The 20,872-nt window shown below is 42.8% G+C and overlaps 1 protein-coding gene across 4 annotated transcripts in view; it reads right to left on the reverse strand.

The window, feature by feature from the left end:
• Sema5a (semaphorin 5A) overlaps positions 1–20,872 on the reverse strand; it is a 432,689-nt gene that overhangs the window by 59,557 nt on the left and 352,260 nt on the right. For all 4 annotated transcript variants that reach the window (XM_057789435.1, XM_057789432.1, XM_057789434.1 and 1 more), the window contains 3 exons: positions 14,381–14,498; positions 4,788–4,969; positions 1,638–1,781 (listed from right to left, as the gene is read on the reverse strand). In XM_057789435.1, the coding sequence (XP_057645418.1) occupies positions 1,638–1,781; positions 4,788–4,969; positions 14,381–14,498 (444 nt within the window). The remainder of the gene's footprint in view (positions 1–1,637; positions 1,782–4,787; positions 4,970–14,380; positions 14,499–20,872) is intronic.

Here is a 20,872-nt window from a genome sequence, read left to right on the forward strand (position 1 = left end):
TTATTTGGCTTTTCTAAAATTCCTGTTGCCCTCTGGAAAGCATACTTAAGAGAGGCATCCATTTATAATAACAATACACAGTCCACAGTCTTACATTCCATCTCTTTATTATTTGAAGTAAAAATTTTCCTCTAGTAAGCAATCCCTTATCTAAGGCCCCAAAACATGTCTCCTGTAAATGCAGAACATGTTAGGTGTGAGACAGCCAAACAGCCTAGCATTGTTTTTAAATTCCTTTCTGAAGTCAAATGGAGGGACAGACAGAACACGGCATATGTAGCCACAGAGTTATACAGGCTTGGCCTCCCTGTCTGTCCAGCCTGGGGAAGGAGACGGTGTCTGTGTAGTACCTGGACACCAGAGAAGTGTTTGCATGGACAGAAGTGACTTTATTTGAATGGGACACACAGTGTGACGACTCACAGTGTTGAAACCTTCCAGCTAGTTTAAAATCTTGCAAGTAATAAGAAGATGTTTCTGTATTCAGCTTTCTCACCTATCGAATGGTGTTAGATGGAACACTATGACCCTAATAAGACCATCTCAGGGGACCATTTCAAAAGTGGCAAATCCTGACGTGTGTGGCGGTAATCTCCCTCTCATTCTTAGTCAAAAGGAATAAAATCTTAATTAGTAAGTAAGACACTTGATGAACAAAAAAAAAAGGTCTTTCTTGTTGTTTTCAAAATATACCCAACACCTACATAAAAGAAAAGTGAGCCTGTTTCTGTTCCCAAAAGTACATGGCCACATAGAGATAAGGAATTTTTATGACACTCCCTGAACCTGTGACACTGAGTAGGAGCTTATATCTTTTTATTAAAAGGCACTGGGAGCCATTCAATAGGATGGTGTGTGGGGAGGGGGTACACATATGTGTGCACGTGTGTGATATACTAAAAGTAACATGAACTTCAATTGCAAGTAAGTTTTCCCTCCCAACAGTGAAAGAATGGAATGTGCATTCAGTAGGCAAGGGAGAGAAAAAGATCAAAGAGTAGATTTTGTAGACAAAGAAAAATGGTTAGTTCTATAACCAAACAATAAAAACAGCTTGTTGGATTCATGTCTATGGTGAAAGGTCCTGATGGGGTCCTGAAGAGTCAAAGTCTTCCTGAGAAGCAATTCCCACTATGGAGGTACGGCACGGCTCCTGGGGGATGCTTGTTTGCAGACGAGAGGGTAGACAGACACATCTGCTCCTGCGTTCATTCTCTCTGCCTGAACCCCTGTCTCATGGGGACGTCTTTATCTTACCTGCCCTCATCACCAGGACCTCTGGAGACTGGTAGCTGCTGAGACAGGGCTAACCTAATATCTCAATAACCATCCTCCAGCAGGCTCATGTGCTGGGTGCACAGACTCCCAGCACACAGATGCCCTTAGTTCCTAAGCATTCAGTGACGTGAGAATGGATTCCCTGAGTCAGTTCAAGCATGCAGGGAAACGGGACCAGAACGAGGCTCTTCGTGGGAACCTTTGGTGAAAATTGAAGGATGTCGGAAAAATAAAGTTTGGTTTGGCTTAAAAGAGGAATTCCATAGACAAAAACCAAGCTAGACCTCCAAGGGAAACTGGCCGTACTGGAATGGCAGGAAGCAAGGGGATGCTGGCATAGGAGCCCAGCTGGCACCTACCTTTCCTCCCGGTTCTGGCCCACGCACACGCGGCCTCCATGCCTGGGTGTGGGGTTGCTGCAGGAGCGTTGCCGCACCTGGAAGCCAATGCCGCAGGTAGTGCTGCAGGGTGACCAAGAGGTCCAGGGAGTCCAGCCTCCATTCCTGTGGGAGAAGAAGGGATGCCATATCTCAGTCAAGCCAGCTCAGACTCTGGGCTCTGTCTGCTCTGACTGCAAATGCCCTTGTCCAGTGGGTGAACTATCAGATTGTGTGGAGCCACAGCCTCTGGACAGAGCAGAATGGTCACCTCTGCTCCTGTGAGGTCCCTGTAGTTGGCCTCTGCTGTGAAAGCCACAAATCATTCCAAACTTGCTTATTTTGTCTGAAACACTTATGAAACTTTAGTCATGAGAATTTCAAACTTTAGAATGTTATTTTACTGCAAAGTATTAGAAACGAATCCTAAACCTATAGAATTCCCAATTTTACTTGACTCTGATCACATCCATTATAACCTGTGAACAGTACCCCTGAGACAGAAAAATTACATAGAGCACATTCTATTGAATCTAACACCAGTGAGCATGCGTAGCCCTATAGGCAGTGTGCATGCCAAGGACAAGTAGAACCTTCCCAAAGGGGATGATATTTAATACAGAATCATAAATTCATGTGCAACTGTGCTATTGAGCTATTGTACATAGAGAATAATACAGTCATACTAAGAATAAAAGAAAAACAAAATGATCCTATTTCACCAAAGTTGCTTACAAAATAAATTGCTATTGACACACATTATTTCAATAGTGTAATTTTTCATATAGTGATAATATATTAAGAGTCTTTATAATTTAAATATCTCCCATAGATGTTTCCCTGTGCTATTAAAAATAAGTTGTAACTATTTTATCATTCTGAGCATGAGAGCATTCATTTTAGTGCATGACCCAAGCTCCTTTGCATAATGCATGTGGAAACTCTATGTTTTAAGATTCATTTATTTATGTATTTATGTGTTATCTACATGAGTATCTGCACACCAGAAGAGGGCATTGGGGTCCTCTGGGACTACAGTCACAGATGGTTGTGAGCCACCTAGAACCGCATGGGCGCTGGGAACTGAATACAGGATCTCTGGAAGAGCAGCCAGGGTTCTTAACCCCGGAGCAAGCTCGAGCCTTAAAACTCCTATTAGTTAATCACAAAGGCATCCCCACAGGTGTCCTGTATCCTCAGCTACTGGATTTTCATTAGCTCAGAACAAGATCAGTTTACCTAGCCTTCATTTTCCCTTCATGCATTTCTTTAAGACACAAACGTATTATATGGTAACACGGAAGACATACAATTAAATATATAAATTAAAGTAACTAACATTTATTTAAAATAAAATTTTCTGAGAAATTTAAAATATATTTTGGAGTTTTACAATTTACCAGCTAAAACCTAGCACTTAGAGGAACAAAGCAGATACTGTTAGATTAATGCATGGCAAATTGTTGATTATTGATAATTTGGTTAAAATGATACCAACCCTCATATGTTCCTCATAAAAATAACAAGCCAGTTTCTTCTGCCCTTCTACCCACAGCTCTACACACTGTGAAAGCAATTTGCTAGATTATTAGAACTTTACAACAACTTCAACCTAAACTAGCTCTTTCTGCTTTTAAAGGTTTTCATCTGAGGGAAGAAAATGGTTACATAACACAGAAGCACACTGATTCTATATCACTTTAAAATTTTTAGTTTCCTATGTTTTAAAAAAATATGTGGTACTTTATGATATATTCAATTTGTAACAGGAAGAACATGTTGCGTGTGCAAAAGTAAATAAATGAAAGTGTCTAAAGTTGGCAGGACTATAAGAAATCAAGACATGAGTGAGGCAAGTTTCTCAGTAGCTCTTTAGTATATGAGCTTAGCTTTGCATACTTCCAGGAGCAGCTGAGATGCAGTGGATAGTAACCACAGAGCCCCACGAAATAATGGCACACAGGATGGGAGATCTTGAGAGTGGAGTCAGTACACGGCCATGTGCTTACACTTCAGCATCCTCACTGAAGCAGGCTGACTTGTGACATTAATCGGAAACAAGCCACGCTGCAAGCTTGTTGAGAGGGTGAGTTTCCCACAAGAACTACAGCTTGGAGGACAAACAATGATAGCCCCAAACTCCATAATCTTTTAGCAAGGAAACAGCAGGAAATTGCCTTACTGTCATCTTCAAAGTAAGTCTAGTAGCCTGTATCAGGTTCCTGCCAGGCACTCATGGAACCCACCTCCTTGAAGAGATGTTATATGGATCAAGACACAATGTTGACACACCTGTGTTCTCTGTTTTATTATCCAGCCTTATCATTGTAGCCCTCCTTGGCTTCTTTAAACTTTAGGGAGTAATATGAAAACTGCTGACAAGAGCAAGGCCTGCCTGCTTTTTATCTGTATACACTGCTGTGACTGCCCTTCTCGGGCATGTTGGTTATGACTTCCTGCCCTTCACACAATTCGATTACCCAAGTCTACCTTTCATCAGCGCCTTTGGAGATAATTTCCCTCACTGTTTCTGCATTTTAAACTCCTGAAAAGCAGGTAAGATTTTAAGAAATGGCTTTTTATAGTCACAGGAGAAGGGGACTTGACAAAGAACTCAAGAAGCACTTCTGATGCTACAGGGTATGGACAAGCAGACAGGACAAGCGAGTGCAGTTAGGAAAGAACACGAGACAACTCAAATGACCTCAGTGGATCACATCTGGATTGTCTAAAAGGGTCTGAAGTCAGCAGAGGCAGGGAATACTGAGTTCTGCTCTACCACTGCATGGAGAAGAGACTCCTTATAGCTAACGTATCAGGCTCCAGCAGTAGGGATTGTTTGTCACATATTTCAGAGAGATATTATGTAATGGGTGTTTCCTTCAAAGAAGCCAAATACATAGAGGAAATTAGTAATATTTTCCTATCTAATTATGAGCTTAAAAGCAATTTTAATTTACTACTCAAGTGACAGTGTTCTTCCACAAATGATATAATAGTTAAGTGATGGGTGTCCCTCTCTTTTGGCCACCTTCATCAACTACAGAGACAGCTTGTATTAAGTGATTGCCCAGGTTTCTCAACCATCTAGGTGACATGTGACTGTCCACTGGAGTGATCAGAGGCACATACCTGGAACAGTTGGTGATCTCCATCCTAGGGCCCTCACACTGCCAGCCACCACACCGTGGAGCTGGGCTGTCACAGGAGCGCAACCGGCAGAGGCAGGATCCCACAGCAGTGCCATCTGTGTGTGTGCAGGGTGTCCATGGAGACCACGGGCCAAAGCTCCCATCCACAGTAAGGTTTCTGGTCTGGAAGGCAAATATAAGCAATGGTGTCAGAAAGGAAGCTGTGAAAAATGAACTAGCATGAAAACAAAGAGATCTCAAGAGGCAAGACAATTCTTTCAGAATGTTTTTAAAAATTAAAATTGGCAGCATATGTGGGAATATTTTAAAGTCATGTAGCATAGCTCACTGCTAGAGATTATGAGAAAGATAAAGTAGAACAGAAGACAAGGAAAAGGAGAAAGAATGAGATTTTGGCAGAATGACCCATCAATATGGGAAACGTAAGGAAAAAGAAAGCCCCACAGATGTATACCTCTGATGTATAGTTTTATACACCTTAAAGACAACAGAAGTCCATGAAGAATTTATCCTGGTTTGGTCCAAATATACTATGAAACAATGTTCTTGTACCCTGTAAAGATTTGTCACTTGTATTGGTTTAATAAAATGCTGGTTGGCTAGTATCCAGGCAGGAAGTATAAGCAGGGTGACCAGAGTAGAACTTTGGGAAGAGGAAATGCTCAATCTGCAGTCATCATTCAGATGCAGAGGAAGCAAGATGAGAATGCCTCACTGATAAAAGGTACCAAGCCAAGTGACTAACATAGATAAGAATTATGGGTTAATTTAAGATGTAAGACTTAGCTAAAAAATATGCCTAAGCTATTGGCCAAATAGTGTTGTAATTAATATAGTTTCTGTGTTATTATTCAGATCTGGGCAGCTGGAAAATAAATGAATAGTCTCTGCTTACACAAATGTTACCTCAATGTGGCAATATTTGATGCCATGCACATCTTAGTGGCCCTGAGTAATGAGACAGTTATAGTTCTCAGGCTTATTCTTGTCAGTGCTATGCTGTAAGTATCACTTAGAGTTTATATGCTGGCCAGGAAGGGCTTGGTATGCGTTTATGACCCTATGTGATAGCTACTAAGGGTGTTGTAGGGCTGTACTGCCAAGGATGAAAAACAAACTTGTAGGGTACTTGTGTGGAGTTGTTCAGAGTAGAAAAGGACCAGGAAAGCAGCTGGACAGGACCCTTGATTCCACTGACAGCTTGAGTGATGACAAAGGAATAGCATGCTGCAGGATTACATGGCTGGGCTCCTCCCTGTCAGTGAGAGTCATTGGCAGGTGCTTTATTGTCATTAGGGATGTAAGAAGGAGTTCAAAGTAGCAGCACTGAGAAAGAGCTGAGTGTACAGTGGTGGAAATTTCTTCAGGTCACTGAACACAGTACTGGGCTCTAGCCTCATCTGGCATGTGGCAATGGGTTTGAGTGTTTGAACAGTAAAGAGTGAGCAACTTTCTGATGCCTGTGATAAGAGACCTCTTGAAAAGAGATACTCATGTGGCCAAAGGTTACATTCCTTGTCCAAGGTCTTCTTTCCAAAAGGGAGCAGAAGGGACTAAAGTCCAAGCCTATTCATTTTAATATGAAGACAGATAAGTCTTAGCTTGATGAGGATCCAATGATGAGCAAACCATGTATTTTCTCTTTGCATTCTTCTGTTTATTAGACTCCAAACTCATCCTGTTGTGGGAGAAGGAACCTGAAGCCTCGGGGGCACCTACTTCTATGTCAGGGAAAAGCAAGCCCAGGAAGTAATGGAAAAAACAAGCCCAGGAAGTAATAGAGCTACACAGTAGGTGAGGCGTCACACTGAAGAATACACACTTCTGACTGTCATGACCTTGCCAGGAAGCAGAATGATAACTTGTAGGATTGTACAGGGAGGTGAAGAGACCAGAGAGCTTTAGGAACATATCAAGAGATGCTGTAGAACCCAGGTACCAGCTGTACAAGAGCTTCAGCTATCCTAAGCTTGTGGGTGACAAGGTGGGTAGTATTGCTGAAGCCAGGTGACAGTCAGAACTAGACAGGTGTCGCCATGTACAGCCTTAGTCATGGAATCATGAACCCCTGGCAGGAATGTCCTGAACTGAAAAAGGGCAAGGGAGCTAAATCCAAGGCTCCTTCCACCTGCCATGACACATATGGCTGAATCCAGGACAACACAGCACAACATGAGGAGAGAGGGACATGTTGAAATCTTCACACAGGAAGAGCAGGCCTTAGCATGGAGAGTTAGTGGAAGAAACTGAGCTCCTGGATACAGCTGGTCACTTATATGCATCTTCTCTGGGAAGGAGAAAAAGGTCATGTAGGTTAAGGATGACTCTTTTGTATGATTTCTGAATCCTCTAAATATTTAACCAGAAACTTTGCGAAGAAAAGATGATTGGATAAAAATTAGGAGATTGGGAGCAAAGAAAATACTCTACAAGTTCACCTACAAATACAGGTTATCCTTGAAAATACAAAGGTGATAGAGCAATGATTTGAACATTTATCTGTCTAGATGCCATGCAGCAAGATCCAATGCTTTGAGACCGTGAAGAAATAAAACACAACAGCGACAAAGAAAAGTGAATGGAAAAAGAAAACACCTACAACTCTAGCCTATATGTTTTCCTGAACATGGATCTCTTGTTCTGTAGGGAATGTTAAATTCTCAGTTCATTACACCAATTATTGACCAACATTATCCAGGGCAAACATTAGCACTTAACCGCAAGGCTAATGGCAAAGCCTAGTTGGTCTAAGGCTGTCACGGTTTAAAATAAATATTCCAAAGACGCACATGTCCAAGGCTACTGGTGGGTCTTAGCTGGTCTGAAGCAGTCAGGTTTGAATAATAATAAATAATAATTATTCCAAAGACTCATATGTTAGAACCTTGGTTCCTAAAGTGTAGTAGCACCATGTAGAAGTGAATGTATCATGAAGGCAGTATCATTACTAATGGATTACTACATCAACTTTACTACTCAATGGGCAGAAGGCAGGACCTATTTGGATGAAGTGGGTCATGGCGGGGGAGGGGGACAGTCTTATCTCTGATCCCTGTCCTCTTTCTGTTTGCTTATTTCCACTAGGTTAGTAGCTTTGGTCATGTGGTATGCTCTCTGCCATCATGGGTAGCCTTGCCTCAGGCCCAGAACCAATGGATGCTGCGTTGAAACTATGGGGCACAATACACTTGTGTCCTTTCAAGCTTCCTTCCACAGCTACTCAGTCACAGCAGTGAAGAGGCAAATGACACACATGGATTCCTTGTGACTTCAGTCAGTGCTGGGTCATAGGCCGGACATAGGGCCTAATTCTTGAGAAAGACTCAACGAGGAGATTGTGTGGGGAATCTATAAAAATTATTTTCCTTCAACTGAGACAGAAAAGTGTTTCTGCTTTTTAAATTCCTTCTGTTCTGAGCACTGGCATGTGAAGACGGAGTGGAATATGTATAACGTTCACCTTTTATGTCATCTTAAAATGTCCCTAGGTATTTCTAGGTGTTCCTGGAAACCACCCTCCCCCGCTTTTCACCAAGATTCACTACACTAGTCATTCTTCGTTCTTTCTCTGGGTCTGGCTTGAAATGAGGGTTTTCTGCAGAGAGATGCTATGAGAATTTCCTTCCTAAAGATATGCCCAAAGAAATGATGAGCTGATAAGAATGGCATAGAAAAGGGGAGGGGTTCCTTGATGAAAGTGACAATGAGTCAAGTCTAATGAAGCACAGATGTCATTTTCATGAAACAGTGGAAGGGGAAGGAGCGGCATTGGGCAGCTGCTGGTCGACACACACATAATATAAGAATGTAGCTACAGTGACTAATCTCCAAGGAAAGAAAGTGGTTTCAGTTCTGTCTTGCAGTGAGGAAGCTGAAGAGGAAGAGGCAGCACGTTCAATCCAGAGCTGCTGACGTTTGTCACATGACATTCTGGAGCCGGAAGCGCACACAAGCTTCAAGAGCGCAAGAGAGCCGTGAACAAATGCCACGCATGGCATTTAGTCCCATGCCTGGCTGGGTTCTGAATGAGCTAGATGGAGGACCTGCCTAGAAAACAGGACTAGGAATAATGGTGTGCATCCTGGGCCTTCACTTTTGAAATTGGGATATTTTTAAATTTTCATAGCCTCTCTTAAAAGGATATCTGGAATGAGGCTTATGTCCTGGCGTTTTCACCGTGAGCAGACACTTGACTAGCATTGACAAGGCTGGGTCCCACCCCAGCACTGGGAAACATGAAATGAAAAAAAAAATGCATTCTAGAATAAACATCCAAAGTCCTCTCCAGGTTTCTACCAAATGACTTTCTTCCAGAAGCACGTGCTAGATGCTGTTAACCACTAAGTCAGAGTAAAATCTGCAGCGTGCATCAGCAGTGCATGGCAACCATGGGGGAGTCAACATGTTACCTCCTTGACTCCATACCACAGCTCAAGTCAGAAGAGTCTAAAACACCCAAGAATCAGTGCAAGCAAACTGGTCTAGGAACCTGTGCTTGCGCTCAGCTGTCCTCTATAACATGGTTCTGGTATATCTTCCTCATATGGGAGCCTCCCAACAGTCAGGTGCGTGCAACTTTACCTTCCCCAACACTGAGGAAATAATGCATTTCCAAGCATTAGTGAAAGAGGAGCCATTTGTGTTGCTAAGAATTATCCTCCCATGTTGATGCATTCATTCACTAATCCTCCCCTGGCTCAGGGTGCACCCATTAGTCTAGAGCAGAGGCAAACCTTTACATTCTTACATTTGACAAATATTCTTTATTAAGAGATTTAGCTTTGTTTTTTATGAATGGTCTCTCTCTCTCTCTCTCTCTCTCTCTCTCTGTGTGTGTGTGTGTGTGTGTACATGCCTATGTGAAGCCAGAAGACGGTGTTGGATCATTTGGACATAGTCACTCAGTCAGACATGGGTGCTGGGAACCAAATTCACACCCTCTGGAAAGGTAACAGGTGCTTTAACCACCAAGCCACCTCCCCAAACCCCCCAACTATTGTTCTTCACTGGCTAAACTGGTCTTAAATATTTATCTGGACATTTTATTTTTCTCCAGAATTACTAGATCTTGCTTTATTTTCGTAATCATTTATATCTACTTCCAGTGACTGCATGAAACAGGATATTGAATAAGCTCCTCAGGAAGCTGACTCGTGTTATGGCATCAATTTAATATCCCCCCTAAGCCTATCTCTACAGATGAATTGTAAGGAAAGACTGTGCCTTAGCAGAGGACTGGGCTGCAGTCCCGTGTGTCATGCAGTGGACTAGTGCATAGGGGCAATCTCTATTTAGTGCCTGTCAGTCCCAGTTAGTGCATCAATAAAATGAAGCAGTAATGCCCATCTCTGGAGAACACCATGGACATTAAACAGCCCACAAGCCAAGTAGGACACAATACTTGCAGAGTCAATCCCGCAGTTCGTAGAGGCGGAATGATACTTAAGGGGCATTCTCAAGGATACCACAAGAGAGCTCAACAATGAAAGCTGGGGACGAGCATATGGGTCCTGTCCTGTGGGTCACACCTTAGAAAAGGCACCCAGAAGTGCATGCAAGCCTTGTTTGGGATCAGGAGCTTGGCCGAGCTCAGCTCTAAATAAAAATATGATTTATAGGAACAAACTCTCTCCTTCCTTGGCCAGGGACAGACATAGTCTATTTTCTTCTCTTCTCTCTCTCCCTCCTATGCATTTTATGACAACATGCAGCAACAATGTTTCATTTGCTCTCTGAACATAAAGGGTGGGGTTGGGCCATTCCTCTCTTTATCATTCCTTCATTTGCCAAGAGGCTGAGAACTGGGAAGTCATATTCCTCTAGACTGGAGCCTGCCAGAAACTCGAGATGCAAAGCCTGGCTTCTTTCCTAATGGTTATAGACCCCCAGGGAAGCGCAGCAGAAGTTCAGCTGTTGCCATCCAAATGTAGGCTGTGGTTCCAGCCACTGCCTGAGTATCTTTGGAACTAAACTCCTGGTTGTGCAGTGTCCCGAGTAGAACCTCCGTCAGGAGACTCTGAAATGCTCATCTGGTCCATGCTGCTGGTTCTCGCAGGACATATTTTGAAACAAGGATGCATCGTATTGCATTATGTGATGCTGCGCATTTTGCCCAAAGGACATAAATGGTATGAATGCATAAGTGAAGCCCAGGCAGATTCCTAAGACCACAGGTCCTCTTTTTCACACCGCTGAGACTCAGGCAAGGACATGTAATTGACCTTGGTCTGTGCATGCTAGTTTAAGTGTATTACTCAAGCACCACAACTCTTTAAACTGTGCAGAAATACTTTTAATTAGTTTTTAAAGAAATAGGATATTCTATAGAATGCCAGTAAACTACCTTACAGTCTTCTTTTGAGAGTAAAAATGTGTAGTCATTTAAAAACTGGTCCTCTTTGGTGGAAAATAGGTGTGCTTTTTAAAACGAAAGCCCCAGAGAACTACTGCTGGGGTTCATGGTGCCTCTTCCAAAAATTCAAGTGTTGCCATGGTGATAGCATTCAGAAATGGGCTGTTAAGAGCTGATCAGACCACGAAGGTTCCTCTTTAGAGGATGTGTGACATGTCTTTCTCGGGGATTGCCAGTGTGGCCCCGGTTCCATGGCTCTTCTGTTTTCCCCCGTGTGGAGTCCCAGCAAGAAATTCTCACGAGAGCAAATGTTGCTGCCTTGGTCTTGTTTCTTCAGCTTCCAGAACTGTGGGTAATAAATGTCCGTGCTTTATAAGCGAGGCAATGTCAGGTGTTCTGCCAGAACCAAAAGAAACAGCGGTGACTCACACGGCACGGGAAGTTTAACTGGAGCATCCGTGCTGGGCCACTGCCACTGCAGAGTGTTTGTTTAAGAGCTATCTGTTTCAGTGTTAGTGATTTGTATACTTGTGTGGGGAGGTGCAGGTGCCCTATGGGCCAGGAGGTGATGGGAAGGAAGTTGTGAGCCTCCTAATGTGGGTGCTGGAAACCAAATTTAGGTCCTCTGCAAGAGCGGTGTACATTCTTTAACTGCTCACCCAGTCTCTGATCTAGGGGTCTGGAGATTTATTTCCTTGATGGGTTCACATAAGTGTGTCTGGGGTGTCACTTCCTGTCAAAATGTCTTCAACTCAGTGAACTCAATGTAATAAGATCATCTTCCTTTCTGCCAAGATGCATTTGTACATAGACTATGAAACGCTTGTTTTCTTTCCAAAGGTCTCAACTTGTACATGGAGTTAAGATGTAGGGAAACATCCTTCAGAAGGAATGGGAAATATTAACTGACTGTAAAAAGAAACCCTGTTGGCATTTATTATGTCTAAAACCAGCTGGTACTTAGAACCCCTTCAACACTGCACCTACAACGTCAGACACACCCTGATGACAAGGCAGTGGCCTACCAAGTGTGAACGCCTGGCTTCAGGCCTCAATATAAAAAATTCAACAGCAGAAACTATATTACAAAGACAGCAACATATAAAGCACACACTTTAAAATCAATATCATATCAAACTCATGACATGTACATATGGCAGATACATCTAATGAGGGAAATCTTTCATTTAAGTGAAATAAAAGAGCAAATAATACAGACGTGACATTTAAAGTAATAAATTTAAAACCTAGAAAGATTATTGCTGTTTTTTTTCTTTTAATATTTTTAACTTGCCCAAAGTATATCTTGATGTAGACAAATCCACTTGGTAAGAGGGTGGGGTTTGATATAATAGACACACCCCTGTCTAGAGAAAAAGATCTTGTTTTGTGTAACTGATACTGTGTATGAGGTCCCATCTCAGAGCCGTGATTTTAGCACCACAGCATGCCCACGCTGTCTTGAGAATTTAACTGAATCTGCCTTCTAGTTAGCATGAGACAGCATGGGTGACAACATTTGGTCATGTCTCAAGCCTCGGATCCCTCCATCTCACACTCGCTCTGTAGAATATCCAAGACAAGCATCTGTTACCGTAAAGACGTGGGGGTGAGTGTCCCTCTGCATAGCCATCTCCGCTCAGATGCTCACACATAGCTGCAGGAGAAATGTTCTTACCATTCAAGAGAAACTGCAGTGACACCATCTGTTTCTTACACCTCTTTAGCCATCAAACGCAAGGACAAAAGCCTGCATGAAGACGCATGAGTGTCTACGAGCACATGTCTGCGCAGACTGACATGTGGAATGCTATTTATTGCGTTTTCACCCTTCTACAAGAAATTTCACTTGGCTGCCCTTGGGCTCTTAACATGTTCAGCGCTCAGAAGGGGATTTCCTCAGTTCATGATATTTTCAAACCATTTTCAAGAGATAAAGAAGAGAAATTCCTTTTTTAAAATAAAAGACGTAGCACTACAAAGCCAAATGGTCTAAGCCAGTGGTTCTGAACCTTTCTAAGGCTGTGACCCTTTAGTGATGTTTTTTATATGGTGGTGACCCAGAACCATAAGATTATTTTTGTTTCTACTTCATAACTTTAATATTGCTATTATGAATTATAATATAAATATCTGATATGCAGAATACCTTATATGTGACCCCGTCTTTTCATCCCCAAGGAGTCTTGACCCAGAGGTTGAGAACCACTGGTCTAAGCTAACCCCCACAGGGAGCACGGAACGGCTAGAAGTGATGATGTCTACACAGGATCCTTTGTGTGAAGGACTCACCACCCATAGGAACATTTGGGAGGGATGCTGACCCTCCACCTCATACTGCTCCGTTTCCTTACAGGCTGAAGGACAGGCTTCATTAGCACACGGCTTAGATCGTGAAGGGGCTGCTTCTGGGAGTCACATTGGCAGTTCAGAAGCCTGAGGCCTGTCTAATATATTCAGGGAAAGTAAAGTCCCTGCCCTGCCTTGCAGAGGTGCTTGAAAACAGCAGGCAGAAATTCACAGCTGTGTGGCACAAAGTGACAGCTGCCTCAGTCCTGTGAGTACATTAATGCTGGTAGTTTCTGTTCACATGCTAGAATACAAGGCAGAAGACAGAAATAAAGGAAAACTGGCTTCTCCAAGAGAGAGGATCCAAGCAGACACACGGAGCAAACAGTGAGATTTGCTTTTCTTGGATTCAGGGTCTGACTGTAAACACAGGCCAATTTCTCTTCATTCCTCAGGGTCCTATGTGGAAATGCACACAGGCTGCCTCTTCCAGGCCTTCCAGTGACCCTGACCAAGGTCTATGAATCTGCTCCACAGGGGGCCACAGTAATAGCCTTTAACTTATTCTTCAAACCTTTACTTATGTCAGCTCGGAGAAATACAGCCCCAGGGGAAATGAATGTGTGTGGAAGTTCACATTTTTATTAGTGTGACAGGGACAAGAGTCCACACCAGATTCTGCACAAAAAGAAATAAATAAAAATTGTAAAAACCAGGGTCTTATGCTCAACAGTGCTCTTGAATCTTATGTGTTTCAAATCAGTGTAAAGTGGGTGAGAGCACCCTGTGTGGTCCTCCTGCAAGCCAGGAACAGAACAGGTTTAGAAAACACAACTTGGCTTTGGGTTTGCAACAGAGGATTGGAAAGGCTACCCCTGTGGGTCTGCCTCCCGTCGACAACACTTTAGAGGCTGCGCAGGGCGGGCACGTACCGGACAGGTGGAGATGCTCTGCTCCCACTGCGTCATGCTCAGGCTCTCCTCCAGGCTCGTGCACTTCTTCATCACCACATCCCAGCCACAGTAAGGGTCCTGGGCACCAATGCAGGCACTGAAAGCACACAGGAAAACACACTGACTGCACAGATCATTTGCTGTAGGAAAACACCTACAGGATGTCTTTGGAAATATGGAGATCCTTCAAGTGTTACCTATGAAGGAGGCTGAGGTGAGGTGGGGTCTCGGGGCAGGACTGAAAGATCTGCTTCCTGCTTTGACATTACCTGGCCGGATAGGCTGCCTGGAGCTGGGAGTGACCTGGTGTTCAACTAGTTCAAAGTAACAAATTTCTGCATGTAGCTCCCCAGAGAGGCCAGGGAATCATTCTTCACTGAAAGAACCACTCCCTAAGTATGCTTCTCACCTTGGGATTTGCGCTGCCTGTGACCCCACTTTTGCTATTATGGGTGACTACAGCCTAGCTACACTTGCAGAACCATTCTAAGGGCTCAAGTTTTTTTCTATGTTATTACTATTATTATTATATTAACATGACTACTAGGTAAAATCCATCTCTCAAAGGGGAGAGATTTGGTGGACTCCCTCTTCTGATCAGGGCCTCCTTGTCTGCAAAGCCACCTGGAGACCTGAAACAGGGCTTCTGCACTGAGTGAAGGTTTGGGGCTCCAAAACTATGCTTGTAATAACAGCTGCATCCTACAGTGCTGTGGATTCTGGTCATTTCTAACATTCTACTACTTTTAAATATCACAACTGCTATCCAAACACAAACTCCCATTCCGTAGAAAGCCCCCATACTTATAATTTCCTCTTAGTCTACACTGAACCAATCGCTGTAACTTATTATTTTTGGAATTTGAATCGTTTAAAGAGGCCATATGGAAAACATGAGTTTCTGATGGATATAGCCATAGTGAAAGTGGCATTTCTTTTTTAAATTTTTGTTTCTTTACCACTCTTATACTCAATAAGAATGCAATAAAGAACAGAGGTTTAAAAATTTCAATGAGTCTGATGTCCTTGATTGGAGAAAGTCACATTGTGAAAAACTTGGGCAAAACAAATTATTACTATGATTTTATCTGCTCTCTTGACAATAATCTTGCCCCTTAGATTTAAATAGCTGCTATCATAAAGCAAAAATATCAATATTTAATATATTACAGCATAATTATCAAGTGTAGAATTGTTACCAAGTTAAGCAAACTACAGTAGCAGGATTTGAAAATGATTCTATCAGTTATGGAAACAGCATCCAATTGTTGAACACAATCAAACTCAATTATTTTCCCCAAATCTTTATTCTTCCTTGCTACATAAAAAAAAAGAAGATATTGGACAAAGACTCACTTGGGAGGTGCTCATGTAGGCAGGATACCAGCGTTTAAAGCAACGGAGGCTCGTCTCCGCAGTCTGAGGACCTCATTGAGAGCCTTTGAGACCCATTGAAGACCTAGGCTGCCCTGAAAATGCTGTGCACTTCAAAGGGCAAATGAAACCCCGAGAAGAAAGCACATTTCCCCACACATTTGAGTCTCTATTTGCTCAGAAAGATAAAGCACCTGGTGAAGAATTTGCTGCATGGCGTGGAATCTGGTACAAGGGGTGCAACTGTGTAAAGGTAATATTCGGGCCTGTCTATCTTCAGTTTGGCCCAGAATGCCCTAACTTATTGGTTTTATAAGTCAGTTTGTCTGTATGTAGCCAAGGCTGATCTTGAATTCGATATCCTACCATCTCAGTATTCCAGGTCCTGGGACATTAGCAAACACTACCATGTCTAACTAGTCTGTTCGATTTTTGATTTGCAGGTGGAACACAGGTTTTGAATCAAATTTTCAATGGAATATGCATATAAGTACAAAAGATCTCTCATGAACAATGCCATCCCAGAAGGACCTACATTAACCAACAGTAAAACTTCATCAGAAAAGAATAGGAACCTTGTGGGACTAAATTATTATAATGTGCTCAACTATTATGTAATCTTAGTCTCTGTTCTTGTTCTTATGACCACAGACCCAGAGAGTCTGAGTTCTCACTCACTGTCAGTCACATCCAGGGTCCAAATGAGCCCGTAGTTCATAGTGTCTTTATGAGTAAGACGTTTTCATGGTAATGGTCCTATTCCTAAAATCATGGGTTCAGTAATTATACAGCGATAAAGATCTCAGAGGGAGCTCAGTCGCCACTGATGTTGGCAGTTTTGGAGCAGGTCTAGACCAAGGATGCTGTTGCAGCTTGGGCTTTTCATGGGAAGGTTTGCACAGCTATATACCTGAAGCTCAAAAGTAGGAGGGCTGTGGAATAGCTGCTGGATGGGCGTGTGTATTCTTAGTAAGGCTGAGAGCTTTGTACCAGTGTAAGTAGCATGTGGGTGCATAGGATTCCTCTCCCCTGCCTTCGTTGTTGCAATCACCGAAGGTGGAGAGAAGTCACTACAGTCACTGAATGGCTTCAGAGTGACCCACTGGATGAAGAACCCATCAAATGTGTCTGTCACACCTTGATGCTCAGTTCCAGAAGCAGAGAATTAGAAAACCAGTTATAATCCAGATATGGCTTAAAAATAATTAGACATCAGGTGAGGGGATTAATTCCTAGCATGGTCTGGGATCAGGTTTAATGATAAATCCATTTTGGAATAAAATGTAATACAACCCCAAGAACCTTTGACTCAGTCCTACATTAGCTATTCAGATGATTTTATTTATGGCAGAATTTCTCATTAGATGCTGAGCCCTACACAGGCAGGGTCAGGGATGCATCATCTGTCATGATCCACTCAGGAACTGGCTCCGTGTTTGGAATGGACTAAATGCTATAAGTACTCCGTGACTGAAGTGATGAAGGAAATCCACAGACTTCACAGGCCAAGCGGACGGATGCCACTGTAGCTCAACTCAGGACACTGAGAGGTGGAAATCGATAAATTATTTGTAGAAGGAGAATATTTACTTTGTAAAGTGAGTGTTCATCTCAAAATCCTCCTGGATGCTTGGATAATATGCAACCTGCTGACTGAAGGCGTATCACTGGGACCATGGAGGGTGTTGCTATTTTCTCAGCATGCAGTATACCTTCCCACTGGGCACATAATGTCTTCAGAGAACATTTCATTAATAATGGTGACAACCTGTTAAGTCTACCTTTGAAAACTTTGCCCTTTAGCACAGTGAATATCCTACAGTACTTAATTTCCATACTAATTTTCTTAATGAGGCATTAATTCCTTTAGCTTAATGGCACTATTACACTGTAAATGGATTAATAGTGACCAGATACAAGCTCTGCCCAGTGAAGCCCAAGACTGTTTCTTAATGGTTCCATCTTTCTAGTTTTATCAAATACGATTCTAGAGGTGTCCATTATCCATTTTATCAATGGGCTGTGTCTGTTCCTGGGCTGGCTTTTTTTCCCTCCCCATTATGTCACACAACAGAAGTACCAAAGGATCATGGGTTTCTACTCTTTTGGCTACTTATAGCATCATACTTTTTTCTATATTTTCACAACACTTTAGCCCCCACTCCACCCACTAGGTTATGGAAAGAGAGCGGAGAAGGTAGAAGCAGAGACCATATGTTAACTCATCAAATATGTACGGAGCCTCTTTTAAGGCGCACATAGTTCCAGAGGACCAAGGAACCAGGAGTCAGAGACCAACTAGGCCTTAGGGTTCAAGCGTCTGTAGCCAGATAGAACCTTTGATTCTGCTCTAAGACGGTAATCGCTGCTGCTTACACACTCTCGCTTTGATTCCCATGAATCCCTCATACACAGAATGCAGGCTCTATGGCCTGGTGGGCTAATCTTATCTTTAAAGGTTCAAGGAGTGTCACATAAAACAAACACACACACAGAGACACACGCATACACACACACACACACATTCACACACACACATGAGAGAGAGAGAGAGATTCAGAAAGTATTGGGTTTTGTATTTGCAACTTAATCACTTATTTAGTAAGTTTGATAACTTGTATTCACATATATGTAATACACCCAGTCAAAAAACACACCCAGTCAAAAAACATACTGCTTTAATTCAGGAGTAAGTTAATCAAAGTCTATAGGCCACATGCCCTTTGCTGAGTTTCACTCCAGCACCCCAGTAACCATTCATAAGCCCATCCCAGCCATCACGTACGGCTCAGCAGCAACTCCTCTTCTTAAGCTTCCGGAGGATGCCTCAACATTCAGATCCTAGGACGCAGTGCTTTTCAGGAGTAGATATAGAAGAGTCAGCCCCTTACCTGTCTCCATCTCCTCTGAATTCTAGGGCTGATCTCATGAAGTTGGCCCCCATCTCTCTGCTCACCCCTCTGGAGCTCTGTGAGGTGCTGGTTACCTCTCTTGCTTCACTTAAAGAACAGCTGCAGATTCTTTAACGGCTCAGTTTCTCAGAAAGCCCCCTGGATCATCAGGTACCTTGTCTGTCCTGTAGCACTGGTCCATGGCCCTCTATGCTTTGGCATCTTTCTGTGGGACACTGCATCTAAGGGCTGATATTCTTTTCTAGTTGTGGCTGGTTGTATAGGTCATCAACTTCCTGAATCCTAAAGCAGCTCATATATTTTACCTGGCCATTTATTGTCAAGCGTGGCTTGGTCCTTTGCCTTAGACCAGGGTGAAGATAATTTCTTATCATTCCTTGCTACAGAAATTTTGCACTTGGAATATTTTCCTTTCTTTTGCAAAGAAAGTTTCTGGAGCCGCGGATCTAGTCAGTGCACACTTCTTAAAATGGCTTTAACAGTGTGTGTCCTCCCACTGAGCCTTCCAAGCTTTCGTTTGCTGAGAGTTGAAGAGCTGTAACTATCTTAGGAAGTGCAAGACTTCCAGAGGTGGGAGGGGGTAAAAGCCTGACTCCTAGATACAGCTGTGAAAGCCTAGTCGTGTGGTCATCTCTGCTTCCTGACATGATAAATGGAAACTCGCCCAGTCCGACGCCCAAGTCTGTCAACCATCTGAGTGCCAGGTTACCATTTTGCATTGGAATCTAACCCAGGCAGGCATTTAGTCACTGCCTTTCCTGCCAGTTCCATCCTGTGCTATGCCATCGGGAACTTTGCCTTCTTCAGAGGTTACGTAGTGGCGCTGGCAATGCACATCAAGTGCCCAGGAGGTGGCACTCATGAGGTATTGTCAAACACTGACCTACAGCAGGGATGTTAGATCCCAGGTACCTCAAAACAAAAACAGCAAAATATCACTTCATGTCATGAAATATATAAATATAATGTGCTCATCCATTGCTTAAAAAAGGATATTTAAAGAGATGACACCAACTCCAAGGTTCTGCCTGATTGTCTATGCTATTTATTAAGTGGCAGCATCTAAACAAGCTAATATTAAAACAAAATTATTAACTCACGTTTGTGATAAAATTTGACTAAACCAAAAGTTTTTTTCTAAAATAATTTCTAAAGAAATGGCCATGCTACCATGCTGGTTTTTGAGCTACAATGAAGACAAGCCATCAGCAGTGCTGGCAGCCTCCCCAAGGATGCAGGATCGCCCCAAGAGAGAGCAGATACTCAGCATGGAGTGCTCTGGGAAGGGTCCAGGCTGGGTCCGTCTGGCACAAGGCAAGCACAACAGTGAGGAAGCTGATAGGATGACATCATGGCAAACAAGTTCCACGCTCCTCGTCCTGTACAGTCTGACTGGATTCCAGCAGCCCCACGTGAGAACCCTAACTGTGTGACTTCTCTGCACCAAGAGAAAATCGTGAACATAGCCTGCACTGGGGGCATACAGGCTGCCCTGATCTCAGTGTGGGTTTAAGCAGGGCATTGACATAGACTTCCACACCCTCATCTGAACAATGAGAATGGAATGGTACTTTACTTTCAGAGTTGCCTCAACAATCAAGGAAAATGTGAGAAATGCAAACACTGCTGAAAAACTGTACGAATTGTCTTTGGAAAACATGTAACCAACAAAAGGAAGAATATAAAGATTCTGTGATACAGTTTTCCTCTTCAAAAGTGTCATATTTACATAAGCTTCTTTTCCCTTTATAACTATTACAAAATTTCATTTTTTGAAATTGATTTCCAAAACCAAATTATTGATATTTTACTACAGAATGGCATTTGGCAAAGAAATTATCACATAACCCTGTTATTGGCTTATTCTTAATCAGTGTGCTTCATTAAGCATATTTCTAGAAAATTAAAATTGTTTCTCTAAAAAAAGATTCCATTTTTTCTATAATTCATTTAAAAAACCCAAGCATGCAGTGTTTACAAGATAGTCGCCTTGTGAGCTTTCACTGGGGAGCCTTTCTCATCCCTCCATATGAAGAGGACACTGAGAGACGTGCGTCAGAAGACACACAGAGGGATGCTTGGTTCACGGTCATCAGAGTTCCCTTCTCAGATGGAATACTAAGAGCCAAACACAAGCCTACCGACTGCGGCTCACAGAAGCCCAGTGTGACTGCTCACAATGGAG

This window comes from Chionomys nivalis, chromosome 15 (assembly GCF_950005125.1).
Source record: "Chionomys nivalis chromosome 15, mChiNiv1.1, whole genome shotgun sequence".
Classification (NCBI taxonomy): Eukaryota; Metazoa; Chordata; class Mammalia; order Rodentia; family Cricetidae; genus Chionomys; species Chionomys nivalis.